At 42.5% G+C, this 17132-nt stretch overlaps 1 protein-coding gene across 2 annotated transcripts; it reads left to right on the top strand.

Annotated features, from left to right (window-relative positions):
* Window positions 1-9405: 9405 nt before the first annotated feature.
* On the top strand, window positions 9406-16491 carry lpla (lipoprotein lipase a). 2 transcript variants are annotated; one of them, XM_084548110.1, is made up of 10 exons: window positions 9406-9656; window positions 10550-10758; window positions 11345-11524; window positions 12118-12229; window positions 12612-12854; window positions 13296-13538; window positions 14148-14268; window positions 14497-14679; window positions 14784-14891; window positions 15163-16491. In XM_084548110.1, the coding sequence occupies exons 1-10, from the start codon at window positions 9554-9556 to the stop codon at window positions 15212-15214; spliced, it is 1554 nt and encodes a 517-aa protein (XP_084404236.1). In that variant the 5' UTR covers window positions 9406-9553; the 3' UTR covers window positions 15215-16491. The 2 variants fall into 2 exon arrangements, with proteins under 2 accessions (XP_084404236.1, XP_084404235.1); XM_084548109.1 differs by lacking the exon at window positions 9406-9656 and having other exon boundaries at window positions 10256-10758.
* The last annotated feature ends 641 nt before the right edge of the window (window positions 16492-17132 follow it).

Genomic DNA, 17132 nt, shown 5'->3' with positions numbered 1-17132 from the left:
ACTCCAAATGACACCAAAGTTATATGAGTGAGTAAATGATCGTATTTTATGCCAGAAATAAGGTCCAGGTTGTATAAAACAGTAATTCCCCTTTAACATGCTACCAGTTGAAGGACATACTGTACACCTTACATTGTTCAATGTATGTAATGACATTAAAGTTTGGGACGAGTTAGTTTGTAGATGTTTTAAAGGCAGTAGAGTCAAATCTTTCCATTGATAAATGTGTTCTGCGACTCAGATTAGCGCAGGAAAAGATAAAGTAGAGTTGATGGAAGTTTGGTTACTGACCAACTGGATTCATCCACAGGATTTAAATACAAATCAAACTATCGCATGTCTGTTATGTCATCCACTACATGGCCTGATCCGTGATCTGTGCTATACATACTCATGTTGTGTCCTCTTCCCAGACTTGGCACTGCATACACTTTAACCTCTGTACTTCACACTCATAGGAGATGAGTACAGCAGCTGTCAGTGCTGGCTTAGAGATGACTTCCAGATGCAGCTCCTTCCTTCTCCAAAAGTGAAGCGGGGGAGAAAGGGAACTCTGACTTCATTTATCTATTACTAGCTCCAAAATGAAACGTGGTTCCTGTTTTTCAGCAGATACTTTCCTCTCTCAAGACTCTGCTGATCATGTGTCATTGAGGTAAATGTCAACCAGGGTGAAGGGTGATGCCATTGTACGAATATAGCGGGGAAAGAACCTGGCATCAGGCTGTTTATGGCCTCAAAGTTGAAAAACAATGTACAATACCAGCGTGAATAACATGATAGAGGTCACTGAAGTTAAGAGTTTATAGCGTACAATATTAAACCACACAATAAATGAAGTCAGAGCATTTAAAAGTTCCATTTAATTAAAACAAACACATTCTCCACGTCATGTTGCCTCCTTTACTGTCCACCACATTTGTTGGATAAATAAATTTTTCGTTTCATTTACCTGTATCCTTTTTATTTTCGCCCACTAGAGGGCAGCACATAGTTGTAAACTGAACCTCCTCCTTGTCATTTTCATTTATTGTGCATTAGGTAAACCTTATTATGGTCTTTATATGGCTGTTAGAACAACTGTAAAAATAAAAACAGCCTGAATACAGACAGATTATTTAATTTATTTGCATTTGTGCATCAGAAGTGCCCGGAAACTCCTGCGTACATGTGGATATGAGCGACAACAGGACAGGGGCATAGAGGACATAATGAGGACATGCACCTTTCAGGGCCTCCTTTACGCCCTTACTGACCACTCCTCAACTGCAAATAACCCACCAGATGTGGAGCAAACAGCTTAAATCGACACGATGTGTGCTGAGAAGAAGAAAACACCAGCTAGACCTTTGAGATGGATGAATTATGTCTAGGCAAACACCCGCTCAAACACTAGCAAGAATGCACTCACAAGTGCACGCCGCTGATCCTCAGTGTCACCCCCTCGCTGTGAGACATCATTTACCCAGATTCCTGGCCTCTGGAAAATGTTTATTTTCTGTGATGTCTGCCCTTACAAGTTTTCTAAGTGGAGTGCCCTTGGAGTCTATGTGCCTGTTGTGTCTCTCTCCTGCGTTTCCTTGTATATTTCTTTTGTACAGAAGCGAACAGGTCACTGCCTGCAGCTGCAATTATCTGAATCAGATGTTTTAGTGACTCAGCAGGATATGTAATTCAAGGTGATTAATGAAATGTTTGCTGGCCTTGATCTTTTTCACTGCAACATGAAATATTTTAGTCAGCTTGGAAATTTAGTAGATTTATTTCCTCTAAAAGTCTTACGATCACATGTCACAGAGGGGTTCCATGGCAAACTTTGGACTTTATTAAGACCAGATGGTAAAGGGCAACTTAACCGATGGATCTGATATTTGGGTCTTATCTCTTAAAACTACCCATTAGCTGCACACAGTCTTTTTTCATGCCCATAAATGGAGTTTTAATAGGTTATCTGAGATGTACAGTCGGAGCCAGAGACACGCCTCTGTCCCTACACATGAGAGAGAGTCCAACATGTTGGAATTAACATCATACCACACAGCAGGTACTCAGGGAGATCTCTTATTGCGTTGATCGGTTCTTGTCTCTGAGAAAGAATTAGTGCATGTGAGATGCTGGGGCAGGAAGGATGAAGCAGGGTTGAAGTGTAATCTAATGCCCCTCTGAAAGGCTCCAGACCTGAGACCACCACAGGTGGATCCATGAGGAGCTTCCTTGGACAACTGAGGGAAAACAAAGCTGAGACAACATGCATGTTATGTTTCAGCTGAAGTTCAGAGTGAAAGCTTAGCCTGAAAGAAAGACAGCAAGCTCTGCCGAGGCTTAGCAATCTGGGATGTAGAGAGCAGTAAAGAACAGGTAGAAACAAATTACTAGTTGCAATATACAAAAAATGTCAAGCTAAATATTACACATAGACAACAGAGCTCAAAATGAAAACACCCATTAGTTACTTTATTAAACATTGTTAGTCTCCAGTAGTTTGACACTATTCTAAGAGTATTTAAATATTTTAGAAAATAAAAATCACTGCAGCAAAACAACATAGATCTGTTTGATAAGATGGATGAACCGTCCATGACAGCACCCACAGGATTCCTGAAAATGGTTTTGAAGGTGTGGCATTGTGGTATTTCCTGACTCCTGGCTAACACAAAAAGGTTGAAAAGATGCTAGTAACCTGTGAGGGCTCCCACCTTTCATTCAGTGCAGCCATGGCCATCATGTATACATGTAAACACGTCATTTAGATGAAAAACCCCAATCATTTTCATGAATGTGTAGATTTGATAAAGAGACCAAAACCACAGAGGTTTATTGGAGCTTTTGGAGCTAGCCTCAAGTGAAGTACTGCAGTTTTTGGCACTTCCCCATTCATGTTCTCATCCTCAGATGTTGCTGCTTGGTCAAACCCATATTTACCCCTTAGTTGGACAGCTGAAAGTTCAGCCTACGTGCTTCTCAACACAAAGTGCGGGAACTTAGGACTTGTGTACTTGGTAGTACCTGCTTGACAAGTTAGACCCTGAAGTACGAACTCCATATGCTCATCTGGGACGTCTGGCTGTGCCAAGAACATGCAAGTTACCTTCCGCGTCTTTAATAAAATGGGCTGGGCAAGAACACATCTGGGCGTCGGGACTGTGTTTGGTCAGATGCAATGAATTGGAGCGTTACCAGGACAGCGACTGATGATGTTTCTGCAAGTCCACAAGAACACAAGTACAAACAAGAATGTGTATTGAGAAATGCTTTTTTCAGATTCACACATGCTGCGCCAGTGGTGGCTACATGTAGCCTCGAGGCCTTAGCAGAGATGAAGTGGCCTACAGATGCCTGAGTATACTTCAAGGCCTGTTAACTGATTGTAATGCAAAAAAACCCTTATGTTCCCTTATAAATCTACATCTAGGTGTACATCCAAAACACTTTCATCACAACGCACACACAGCTTTCCTATTTGGTATTTGGGAAAAAACAAAAAACAAAAAAAAACAGGCCAAGATATTTGATACCAAGAGACGCCAGTTCTGCTTTTGGATTCTTGATGATTCTGTTTAGTGTTGATACAACGAACAATCAGCCATGCAGAACACATGGCAGGCAGCTGGACAGTGGAATAAGAACAAAAACATCAACTTCAGACTTTACTGAAAAAAAAAAGAGAGCCCGACTGGGTTGTCAGACTCTGAGACCAAGAAGAGTGGAGGGTTAAACCTGCTGTATCCTCCTCTGAGGCTAAGACGAGGCTTCTGTTAGGAGGGAATCGGCATGAAAAATTCCTGCCAAGAGATAAAAAGCTTTAATAAATCAGCTCGCGTCCCAGTAAGTTCTGGCTAATACCTCAATAACAGTACAGCATGGAGTGAGTATACTCATTATCTAACAAAAATATACTATTGCATTCATTTTGAAGCTTAAACCCAGATGAAATCAATTTCAACATGCATCACTTAACTTTGATAAGCCTGTTTGTCTACACGGCAGCCTCATGTCACCACTGCCCCCAAGATGCTGGCATCTCCCGGAGCGAGTTATGAAACCTCTTCTCTCTGTTGAGTTGGGACATCAGTGCTTTGAGAAACTCCAGTCAGACCAGACTGCACACACACATCACCCCAGGTCTTCTTTTAACCGGTTGAATACTAGCATGACCAGCTGCCTTCATGGACGAAACACAGGACTCATTCAGGATTCTGGTCTGCTGCATTCCACTCATAACATACAGAGAAAAAAAAGGGGGCCAACAGTTCGCAAAAGAGCTTATGTAATCTACATGGATGGGATTGCAGGTTTAAGTGAGAGCATGATACAAGACAAGCGTGACCTTTTGACAGATAGTGTATGTGTGGGTTTTGGACAGAGCTCTACATGACCAGACTTACACATTTCAACAGATGTGTTTCAACAGATGCGGTTCCTGCAGTCCATTTGTTCTGCTGTGCGTTTGGTCACGTGTAATATTTTGCACATGCATGATAACTTGTGTGCACATACACGATGGCAGAAATGGATGGAGGAGCAAGTGCTCTGCAAGAGAGAAAAAAAAACACCACAGTTGGACCAAAAAATGTAAGATTTTATCTACTTTTTCTCTTGAGAAACCACTAACGGTCCATGCATAGGCCTCGATTTCACAGGAAGAAGCAAAAAGCAAGCATAGAAGTTCGTAAGGGGGGGAGCACACACCGCCGCACGCCATATAGACACCCAAACGTCCAGCTTGCACACACAGGCAAACACACACATAATTCACACATCAATTAGCTTCCTTGTTAAACTGCCGACACGAGTGTTTAACACAACCTCTTTATGTCACTCTTGAATGGAGGAATGAAATACCGCCTTCCTCTCTCACACACAAGCGCACACACACACACACACACTCCCCTCAGCTCTTTTACGACCTTATTGTGTCTTTTGTCAGAGACTCATTAAAGACTTAACTCCCCCCACTAAGGGGGCTTTCTTTCTTTCAGTCCTGCCCATCAAATCTGGCCCTACTAATTGAATGGGCAGTTACAGCTAAAATCAATCGTTGTGGTAGTTAATAAGAGCTTCCTCTTTATTTTTTAAGCCAGTAAATAAAGTGTGAAATGAGACAAGTAAGTTCGCTGAAGGTCTTTTCACCTCCTGTTACGTTTGGTCAGATATGGCAATGGAAGAGGGCGTTCAGATAAAAAAGAACACAATGTGATGAGCATCAGCAACAACAGTTAGAGAATGGCCTTGCAGGCACACCAATGTGTGCCACTGTACTATGCATACTGCATGCGCACACACTCTTATTTTGCTCAGAGAGATAAGGATAGGTTGCGAGAGATAGCAAGAAGATGACGGACACAAAAATAAATGTGCAAGGGGAATGAAAGAAGGAAAAGGGAATGCAGTTCCAGGAGAAGATGAACATTCATTGGTATTGAAACTTAGCATAAAACTAACTGCATAATCATCAGTCACTTCTACTGTCTGCAGACTCTGGATGTAACAGACGCTTTAGTGTGGAAGCCACATACTGTACACACATGGTGTAGCCTCCCTGCGACACAAGGGGCCTCCGCAAATTTGCCAAGAATATTTATGTTGCATCGGGCAGTGAAACCAAATCCTCCTTTTCCGTTTTTCCTAGAATCAGCATTCTCAGTGAGTCATCAGAATGAACGTTTACACTGACGACTTAATTTGGGTTGTGTGCGAGGCCGCTTAAACACGTGTTTACACGCACACGTTTCACTTTCAGGGGCTTTGAAGAAGCTGACTGTGTTGTTATTATTAGGACTTGAGGTGACCTGTAACTACACCTGCAGAGTGTGAGTTTTGCTACAGTTCACTTTTAATAGTTGAGTCGTGTGTAAACACTGGAGGCAGGAGAGAAAGAAACACGGCCGATAAGGAAACAGATGGGAAGTATTTATCCCTAATTTAAATATTTGAAATTAGTTCTGAAAGACCAGGCAGACCTGAAACGTCCAGCAGATTCATGAAGCGGTCTGCAAGGCTCGATGCTATAACAGCACCTCAGATGTGGAAACAGGGGAATGTGAACCAAATGTGCAGTCTTCAGGTTTGCATAAGATGAAAAAGCAACAACAGGAAAGTGAAGGAATTCCTCCTCAGCAGGAAATCTATATTCTCCCTGCAGTGATCTTTTAATTTCCTCAGCAGCTCACAGGGTTGGAGCCAAAACTAATTGGAACGTCAGACAGAGAATGACATTAAACTGCGACATGTTACGTCTGTACACAAGATAAAAGAAAACCACTGGGAATATGTGTGTTGTACTTTTGTTTGCCTCTAATCAGCAGCTCTGCTCAGAAGTGCTGAGAAAGCGCTTCCGCGAAGCTAAACATCAGTTCAACAACGCTGAGCGGGTGTGCCTCAGGCAGGATATTTATTCGTATCTGCCCTGTCGTTTATCATGACTGGTCTCCGTCTGGGTGAAGCACGCTCACCGCAGCAGGAGCGCAGATTGAGACGGAGATGAGAGGCTGAGGGATGGGCGTGGCGCCGTTGTCTAATCGCTGGGTTGAGCCTGCTTGGTCAGGCCTTAAGCATCACCTTCCTGACAATCACATGCACACACACACAACACAACACCTAAACATACATGGACATGTACGTATACTTGAAATGCAGATAAAAGACACTGGAGGCTATGTTTAGACAAAGCAAAAATAGAGTCGTTACTGAGGATATGAGTTCAGTTGCACAGAAAACTTGTTATTTATCCATGTAATTCACTCTTTATGTCTTACAATTAAATATGAGCCTCAAATAAACACAATGAAAATGGAAATTTCTCTTTCAAGGGCAGTCAAAGTGTAATTAGAGGGACTGTGATGAACATATTGCTTAGGACTGGTGCTATTAATGGTACATAAAGATGGATCAGCTGATAGAGTTCCTGAAGAGCAGTGTTGAAGCTCAGTGTCACGGCTCAAGCAGTCGCCATCTTGGTTTTGACTAGCTCTCATCTGATTCAAGAATGCGCAAAGCGGTGGTGCATGAATGGACTATTTACCAATAAAAAGGCTGTAAACATGTTTCTTTCTGCTATAAAGTTGGACATTTTTACATGGAGGTCTGTAGGGGTTGATTTTGGAGCCAGCTTCGAGTTGGTCGTATGAGGAGATGCATTTTTTTTTCTAGCACTTTTTTTTTTCTGTTTCTGTAGATTAAACAACATGGCGGGTGGTGAAGTTTCTCACGGAGAGCGTACTCTCTGAAGGACAGAGTGTATCACACGTGAAAACAGCGCTAATCCCATCTTTAATATCAAACACGCCATGCCACTGGGCTATCTGACAGCAGAGAGGATGTCATACAATAATATTTTGGTGGTACATTATCTAGGCCATAAGTCATTCTGTGTTTGCTTGCCTTGGCGGAGGTGTTCTCACGCAGGTGTTGTGGCCAGAGAATCATCGTAAAACTCAAACACGTTTCTCTCATGCCTGCTCGTAACCTCCATGTGTCTTTGATTTGTCTGCCGTTCCTGAGCTTCTTCGGTGCCCCACGGGCCACAAAGGGGTGTAACTACCACAGCTAAGTATGCACTTTGTGTCTTAGCATCTTGAATTGATTTATTTATGACATAATATGAAGGGGGAAATGTGCTTTCCGTTCTTTTTATTTATTTTTCCAGCTATCGGGGGGCATGGGACAAGACAGTTGTGCTTTGTCATTGTTTCGGAGTGGCAGCAGTGGTCAGGGTGCAATGGGAGAGAGGGCTTTGTAACACACCCAGACTTCTCAGATCCGTCGCCAATATCTTGCATGCGTGGATTATCACAGTGGGTCCCCAAGCGTGAGCACGTAGCAGACAACCAACCCCACACCAACAACACCCTCCAAAGAGAGTGATGTTTTTATTGTTATAAATCTCTGTTTAAAATGAGTTTAGGGTCATTTTGTACATCTTTGAATTAAGCTGTGTGATCTCTATTTGCTGTTAGTTACCTCTCGCTGTCATTTCCTCTTTCTTGCCATTGTATCTCTCAAGGACAGCAACAAAGAGGGAGGCCACACGCAGAGATAAGCATCAAAACAGTTTATTTAAATCAATCAAAATGATGGTACTAAGAAAATTAGTGTAAATCAGAAGAGTCATGCGTAAGTATGGGGAGGATGCAGTAGGCCTGGCTGAGAGAGAGCGAGACGCTGAGAAGGGCCGTCTTTTATGCCCTCCTACCAACCAAGCCCCACATGGGCAGGTGCACGCAGCAGACCGTCCCAGCTCTGCCTGAGAGCCAGCATCAAACGAAGGAAGAGAGTGGGATGGGTCGTCGCACGCTGCAGCTGAATTTTAGAATGTAATCGACGCACGAGATGAAGACCAGCTGCCACCACAAGGCCTGGCACAAAAATATCACATTACATACAAAATAAAATATTGTTTTGCCACAGGGATCACTTGTAGACTCCATCATTAACACATAGTAAACTCAGATTTATTAGTGAAAGTGATATTAAGAAAAACTGAAAGAGGAACGGAATCTGACCTTGTGACTGGGAATATTTTTCGAGAACCCAGGACTGTCTGGAAAGAAGTGGTGATAGTCTACCAGACTAACCTCGATATAAAGGAAATTAATTTTAACTCAATAGAACTGGAGCAAATTTTTGGTATTTTCAGAGCAGGAAAGACATTTGTATTTTACAGCTTAGAGGAAAATACTGCACTACTTGACACACTGTCGTTTGACGGCCATAGTTATCTGTTAATTCAAAACTTACTTAAGTAAGTAAGTAAATAAAGTGCTTTATTTGTCATTATACAACATTGTACAGCGAAATTGCATGGTCAGATGGAGGGTTAGTCCTGACCCGCTGCAACCAAGCGCACTGCCAGTGTGGGCCAGCCTGACCTAGCGCCTAGTAGCTACCTGTGTTTTTTGATGATGGTGGGAGGAAACCCAGGCAAACACAGAGAGAACATGCAAACTCCACACAGAAAGACCAAAGACCTTCTTGCTGTAAAACTACTAAATGTAAACTACTAAATGTAAACTAGTACTAAATGTAAAACTACTTACATTTATATTATAAATTCACATTTCGTTGACTCAATATAAGTCAAACAAGACTTTCCATTTCAATATAAACGTGAAATTCAGGTGTCAGACAACTTTCCAGTTATTCATCCTCTTCTGTCAACTTGATTGATAGCAGATAGCTGACACTCATGACACGGTGTAAGTGAAACCTTACGCCGAGCTGCAGCTCACTACAGAAAAAGGTTGTCAATGACCCAACCACCCACTCCACCCCCCCCCCCCCCCCAAGTTATTCAGGGCTCGGACAAAGTTTAATCTCCGCCCTCGGAACCTCCAGCCAATCACGTTTGGTTATTCAAATGAGCCACCCATAAAGATGACCTGGAGCGGCAACTGTGACAGACCATTAGAAACTTCACTCTTAAACCGCAACTCCTGCAACACTGCGTTGTGACCGGTGTTTTAAAATACTCGAGTGGATATACAGACGATCTCCAGAGAACTTGATTTTAATTTTTTATCCGGGACGTTTTAGGGGAAAAAGAAATACATATAATATGGGAAAAGGAAATTTTTGCTTTTTGATAGTTTGGATAATTTTGGGACAAATCTGTGCAACTTTTTCTTCGGACCCTGAACCCACCGCCAGTTCTGTATTCGGTAAGATATTTATATATATATATATATTTTTTATATATGTTTTGCTCTGAGATGCCTTGGTTTAGATAGCTTTGCTAGTGATGGAGCTCTGATGAAGTAAACATATTCGGAAGTAAGTTAATTAATGCAGCATGCCCCGAGTTGACCGAGAATAACCCCGTGCAGAGATTTCAGGTCTGCATCCCATTTCATAGCATTCAAGTCATGCGTGCATGAGGAAAATCACAGCTCCAAGTCTATTGTCTCAAGAAAGACAAGTTAAAAAAAAAAAAAAGAAAGAAAGAAAAAAAAAGGACTTTTTAATTATCATTAATTTATTTGCGAAACTCAAGCATAAAACAGTTCAGTATTTCCAGATTAATTCGAAATATATAACGTCTTATTAATTACTTTCCTACTCTTTAAAGCATTTTCCTAAACGTTTTAATGACTAACTCGTCAAAAGATCTGGATTCGTGCTTTTATTTTTCTTTAAACATAATTTTAATAAACCCCACACAATTTTATTTCTGGGGAATCCTTGCATTAGTAAACAATATAATTAGGACATTTGTGCTGGTAGAAATTCAGATTAGACAAAAGGGGGCGACACTGTCATGCTTTATACGGGTTCACTGCTGAGAATAGCTCTCACTTAATTCTCAAAAAAGCAGCAAGGTATTTGTAAAAGTATGTTGTTCTTTAAAATCAGGTCAGTTTCAGTGGGATCATTTTGTTGCATGCACCAGCATTGAAGTTTGGAACTGTTATTTGTGGTACATTTGCATTTCAGTAAATTATATGTATGTTTTTCCTGATCAGACTCTCACCTGACCCAGTCCTGTTTCTGTCATACCACAGTGGTCGTATAACCTTCTGTCTGTCTGTTTGTGTGTGTGTGTGTGTTGTTACAGTAAACACCACAGTCACTACTGCTACTCCCCTGGAATCCACTACTGAATGGATCACTGACTATAATGATATCTTGTCCAAGTTCTCCCTACGCACTGTGGACACCCCAGATGATGACATGTGCTACATTGTGGCCGGCAGGCCCGAAACCATCCAAGAGTGTGAATTCAATCGGGAAACACAGACCTTTATTGTGATACATGGCTGGACGGTACGTCAGACTGAACTTAAGTCATGTAAACTGATTAGCAGCATGCAATGCTGTAGAAAATTAGATTAAAATCTGAAGATTTAAGTGTATCTGAACAGCTGAATCTAATAGATGCTTTACTATCTGAATAGTAAAGATTTATTTGTGAATGCTGGTAATGTGCACAGTTATGTTTTGGTTTTCTGAAATTACCGCGCAAATAGCATCTGAAAAGAAAGCTCTTGATTTACATGTTCGATAAACTTTAAGTACTGGTATTGCAGTGTTGAAACAACAAACTACATCATCTTGAATGTTAGGAGAAGTTTAAACGGATAAGCCGCAATACAGTCTTGTGAAAAGTCAATAAAACACCTCTAAGAGAAAACATGCAGAGAAGTGAGAGTCCGCAGGGCAAACAGGCCATGCATCTTCTCCTATAATGTGATTTAGAGGCAGTCATGCACCAGAATGTGAACCTGATGATGCCTTGGCTGCCCTCCAACAACAGGACGCAGAGTGAGGGTTAATGCCCGAATAAATCACGGCATACTGCTGCTGACCTCAGGCATGTGTGTGACCTGTTTGTGTGTGTGTGCTAATACAGGTAACGGGGATGTTCGAGAGCTGGGTGCCCAAGCTGGTGTCTGCTCTGTACGAGCGCGAGCCCAGCGGTAATGTGATCGTGGTGGACTGGCTGACCCGTGCCAACCAGCACTACCCGACCTCGGCAGCCTACACCAAACTCGTGGGTCGTGACGTCGCCAAGTTTGTCACCTGGATACAAGTGAGTATTTTCACTGCTTGACAGCTGGATAACAGCATAGTTGCATGTTTTACATTCTCTTTGTGAACAAGTGGATTTGGCTTTTAGATGACTAAATTATCACAGCAACGACTTGTTAACGCGCTGGCAAGTAAATTAGAGCAACCTGTTAAATTGGTTTCTCCTGATGTCATGTTTCGTACCCAGCGGTGCTGCTGCGGATATGTTTTCCTACCGGTCATGACTTTAAACACCAATAAAGTAGTTTTATGGCCTCGTCTGTGGCTCGAAGCAGCCTCTCATTGCAAGGCTCAGTATTTAGCGGAGCACAGCTTTTGTTTGTACAACTTCAAGGCAAAATGGGGGCATTGACATGAGTAATGCTCCGAATTGTTTGTCCTCTGTTTACGTGACTTTCAAGTTGAAAGCTTGCAAAGATTTGGCAAACCATAAAATTACACAAGATAATCCTTGTTTTGGATAATGTCCCAGACTCTGTTAAGACTTGGAACAGGTACAGAATCCTTCCATTATGTCTGCAGGATTTTCTTTAAGCCCTTTTAAGGCATGTCGCCATGTTCTTCTGACACATCTCACACATCTCTCGCTTTCAGAAAGAGCTGCAGTTGCCCTGGGAGAGGCTCCATCTGCTGGGTTACAGTCTGGGAGCGCATGTGGCTGGAATTGCCGGCGGCCTCACTGGCAATAAAATCAGCAGGATTACAGGTGACAGCGTTGACTTGACCAATGGATCTGCTTTCGTTGTAGATGTAATTTCACAATAGGTCATTGTCGAACTCAGCTGTGTGTGCATGCAGCCAGTCAGTACCAGTCAGTCAGTCCAAACCCCCTTAATTGTCTCTGTGAAGTTTATCCAGCTTTGAAATCTCTCTGACCTGCTCAGAATAATGGTGTGCTTACTCTGATCTTGGAGCCGCAACCCATTAAGAGCCCACTGCTCCACATTGTTTGGTTGTGCAGAGCTGTAGAAGGCAGAAAGAGGCCAAACCGAGTAAACACTCGAAAGTTTGAGCGTACAGTTGCGCCTTCATCCACACACGTTTTGCGTGGCTACAGTGTTTTAAACAATTTGTTTCTTTCCACTCAGGTATGGATCCTGCAGGTCCCACCTTTGAGCACGCCGACGAGCAGAGCACTCTGTCCCGGGGCGATGCGCAGTTTGTGGACGTTCTGCATACCAACACCAGGGGTTCCCCCGGCCGCAGCATTGGCATCCAGAGACCAGTGGGTCACATCGACATTTACCCCAACGGAGGCGCCTTCCAGCCGGGGTGCGACATCCAGAACACCTTGATGGGGATTGCGTTGGAAGGGATCAAGGGCCTCCAAAGTAATTACAAGCACTACTTTTTCTTTTGCACTGAACTGACTTTGTTTAGGATTTGAATGCAGTAGATGCTGTTATGTTAGTCCACACTAAGTGTACACTTTAAAGTGAAGGATCTGTAACAACCATGCTATAAATCTTCAAAGATACATTTATAGGGCATCAATAGACACACTATATTAAAGCTTTCATGTTTGCCCGCTATCATAACATGCACATCTACAGGCTCACAGTGTGTCACAGAGATTAAAGCCGAGCTTGATGTTTTGCTGCTTCTCTCTCTCCGCTACCACATTCAGCTATGTTTAACAAAGCAAAGCAGAACTAAGTGAGAAATGTCCTTTCGGTCAGCGCTCAGTTATCACACGAGGGAGTAATTTTCACGGTTTGCTTGACGTCATCTTTTAGAGAAGTTTCACTGTTTGCTCTCTCTGTGCGTTGCAGACATGGACCAGATTGTGAAGTGTTCCCACGAGCGCTCCATTCACTTGTTCATCGACTCTCTGCTGAACACCCAGCAGCAGAGCATGGCCTACCGGTGCAACTCCAAAGAGGCCTTCAACAAGGGAATGTGCCTCAGCTGCAGGAAAAACCGCTGCAACAAGCTCGGCTACAACATCAACAAGATCCGCACGGCCCGTAGCGCCAAGATGTACCTTAAGACTCGTGACATGATGCCTTACAAAGGTAAACACCAGCAAACAGGGCGCGTTTCTTAAAGAAATATGGTATGGAGAAAATTGCAGGTGCTATAACAATCATGCAATCCCCAACAGGAAATTAAATACAAACTAGCACAGAAAAATCTGACTGGATTTACAGGGATTACTCAGAGTTAATTTATGCACATTCCTTAATTAAAGTAATCATCAAATACACAATTTGTCTGCAGGGAAACACTTCATGGATGTATGTGCACTCAGGAGGTCAAGAAAAAAGGAGGTCATTGGTATTTTGGTGATGGGCGGCAGGGGTGGGGGATGGGGGGTACGCTAGCGTAATGCGACGCCTCTGCACGTGATACGCTTGCGGTGGAAAAATTTGAGATTTACAGTTTGGCACATGTTTAGAGATGCAAAGGTGTGCTGAAAGCTAACCACGTTTAGCAGTGTGACGTGAGTGTGAGGGCGAGAGAATGAACACAGCAAGGGTTTTGCACAAATCTGCTCTTAAAAGCAGCACCGTGGCAGTCACATGGAGACAGAGAAAGATCAAGGTTACATAAAGTCCTTAGGTTGTGGTATCTGAGCTCTTGGGAATGCATGAATCTGAAAGTTTTCCTCCCCTCTCCTCCAGTTTACCACTACCAAGTGAAGGCTCATTTCTTCAGCCAGGCCCAGCTGAGCTTCACGGAGCAGCCAATGAAGATATCGCTGTATGGAACCCACGGAGAGAAGGAGGACATTTCTTTTGTTCTGTAAGTATTTTTTGAAGTGTACAATTTATTTTACATGAATGCAATCATTCAGACTTGCACATGTAGACTATAAATAAAGAGAAGGACGTCTAAATAAGGCACTCATGTTCCATACGTCACACTTCTGCGAACATGCACATGCCAAGGATGCCTTTACGACTTCAGTGCTGAGGACAGTCTTATCTGAGCCGCTGAACTTTAAACGCATTTCTCCCTTTAATCCTGCAGGCCTGTGCTGAACGGCAACTCCACTCTGTCCTTCCTCATCACCACCGACGTGGACATCGGAGACCTGATGATCGTGAAGCTGCGCTGGGAGAAGGATGCAATCATCAGCTGGTCAGACTGGTGGGGCAGCAGCAAGTTCCACATCCGAAAGCTTCGCATCAAGTCCGGCGAGACTCAGTCCAAGTAAGTTCTTATTCGCCACAACGGAGGCACAGAACAGACCTGGTGACGATGATGTACTCCCGTCATTAGATTGTAAAAGCCTGATGATATCTGTGTGATTTCAGGGTGATTTTCAGTGCAAAGGACGGAGAATTTGCCTATCTCACAAGGGGAGGAGATGATGCAGTCTTTGTCAAGATGAAAGAGGTCACCATGAACCGCAAAGAGAGATTGTAAGTTTCAGTCAGACACATTTTCTGATATGAATAAAATCCATCAGTGTTGATTGGATTGTCCAAATGTGGACTTGAGTTAGTGAATGTGTTGACTCGATAGAGAGACTGGGGATAGATCTGTAGGAGGAAGATGGATGAAATAAATAGATCTCAACTATGGAAACACAACAACCAACATACAAGGGATGCCTTTAAATTTAAATCTGTTGCTCAAATTGTATTTACATTTTCTTTATCTAAACTAGAATGTCTGTCTTCTTCTCTCCAGGATGCACAAGCTGAAAATGCAGGGCAGTCTCTTCGGGCAGAGCGACGAGTGAAGTTGTACTTGAACACTATGCGCATCATCCATCTCACCATATACAGTACATAGCCAAAGATGGACAGCCGCAGTGTTTGGAAATCCCTTGCAAACTGGATACATAATGCAAAGTGCTGTGTTATTTTTTTTTCTGATTCTTCCTCTGTTTCCCTCTCAACTCCCAGAGCAACCAACGCAACCTCATCCACAGTGCTAGAAATCAGTCCACCCATGAGCCCCCTCATGTGTCTCTGCAAATTCTGCTGCTGAAAAGTGTTACAGGTTTCTGTTTGATGATGTGCTCATATTTTTTAAACCTTCAGTAGCTTTTGCTGCCTTGTAATCGTTGTTTATGCTTTTGTATCCTGTATGTAATACGTATACTGACTTTGAAATGTTTTGAACGGATGTGTTTTCTGAGCCTTTGTGAACTTGGATTCGTGTTAATGATTCAGAGTGATAGGCATGATTTAGGCACATCCTTATCTGCTTGTTTGTAAAATGTGCAAAATGATCTATTCGTTAACCACTAATTGCCAACAATCAACAGGGACCAAAGAAGCATTTATTATCTACTGACTGGAGAATCACAGTGGTCTTTGTAAATACCTTAATCATTACTTTTTGAATACGAATCATGTGTTAATACCTGATCTCTTGAAGCCTTGCCTGTTCTTTGATTGCATTGGTTATTGTGTCACTAGTCACTTTAAAAGGCTCTCTGTCCCCTGTAGCCATTTAGATGTTCAGATCTCTGAGAGTGCACTCCAATAAGGATATGCACTCTTTAGTATTTTTTATTTTTTTTTATCAGAATGAATGACAGACACTTTTAGATGTCCCAGTAACAGTTAAGTGCTAATGGTCAATAGTATACCAAATGAAAGCAGTTTACCTCATTGATTAAACTCAGTCTACAACATGCCCTTATTTTGAAAGGTCAAACATTACGAAATTGTTTAAAGAAATCAACATGCAAGGCTTTGTCATTTGTGATGGACTTTCCTAGAAAATAGCCATAATACATCTCAAAGAATACTTCATTTTGTATTTATTGATTGTACATTTATATATTTGTATATGAAGCTGTAATATATTTTGTCAGGCTTCCATTGTTGTCTGTATTTTCTTTTTTAAATAAGTGAAGTTTTGTGTGTTTTTAAATGCACACGACTTTGGAAGGGTCAATCAAATTGGTCTCCATGATGGCTGCTGATGGCGACTTCTATGAACTGATATGCAGTGCACTGTTAAAAAGAAAGAGCCCGGGAGGGTTTAATAAAGAAATAAACCACATACTGCGATATTTCTTACTGCTCAAGTCGCTTTTAAATAACCTAGTAATCAACTCAAGATTGCCCTTACACTTGTTATTTCATGGATGACAGATTACATGTATAAACTTGGTCAAGTGCTTCACAGACACTTACCAAACTCTTTATTAGGAACACCTGAACATCTGTTTATAAATTCATACAGTCATTCATTTCCATCCGCTTAGTAAGGAACTCCAGACGTCCCTCTCCCCAGCAACACATTCCAGTTCTTCCCAGGGAATCCAGAGGCATATTGAGGCCAGACGAGATCCCTCCAGCGAGTTCTGGGTCTGCCCTAGGGTCTCCTCCCGGCTGACTGTGCCCGGTAAACCTCCAAAGGGAGGCGTCCAGGGGTTCATGACCCACAGTTCATGACCATAGAATAAATAAAGTGAAAGCTTGACGCTTGAGAAAGCGACAGTTTGATACAGCGCTGACCTTACTGCAGCCAATTGATATAGCCAGCAGAAGCACATCATCTGCAAAACGCAAGGACACGATTCTCACCCCAACTGTGCCTTGAGATCCGGGGACACGGGACAGCCTTGGCAGAGTCCAACACCCACTGGAAAGTCGCTTGACGCAGAGGATATGGACATAGCTCTCACTTTGGTTATACAG

The sequence above is a fragment of the Chelon labrosus genome (genome assembly GCF_963514085.1).
Source record: "Chelon labrosus genome assembly, chromosome: 7".
NCBI classification, from domain to species: domain Eukaryota; kingdom Metazoa; phylum Chordata; class Actinopteri; order Mugiliformes; family Mugilidae; genus Chelon; species Chelon labrosus.
Note: the sequence above shows the minus strand (reverse complement) of the source record. Positions and strands in the feature narration are given on the sequence as shown.

Coding starts and splice junctions, on each gene's coding strand:
- lpla (XM_084548109.1), top strand. CDS start 10,441: ATGTTTTTCCTGATCAGACTCTCACCTGACCCAGTCCTGTTTCTGTCA. Junction 14,269..14,496: donor GAGGACATTTCTTTTGTTCT/GTAAGTATTTTT, acceptor TTAATCCTGCAG/GCCTGTGCTGAACGGCAACT. Junction 14,680..14,783: donor TCCGGCGAGACTCAGTCCAA/GTAAGTTCTTAT, acceptor GTGTGATTTCAG/GGTGATTTTCAGTGCAAAGG.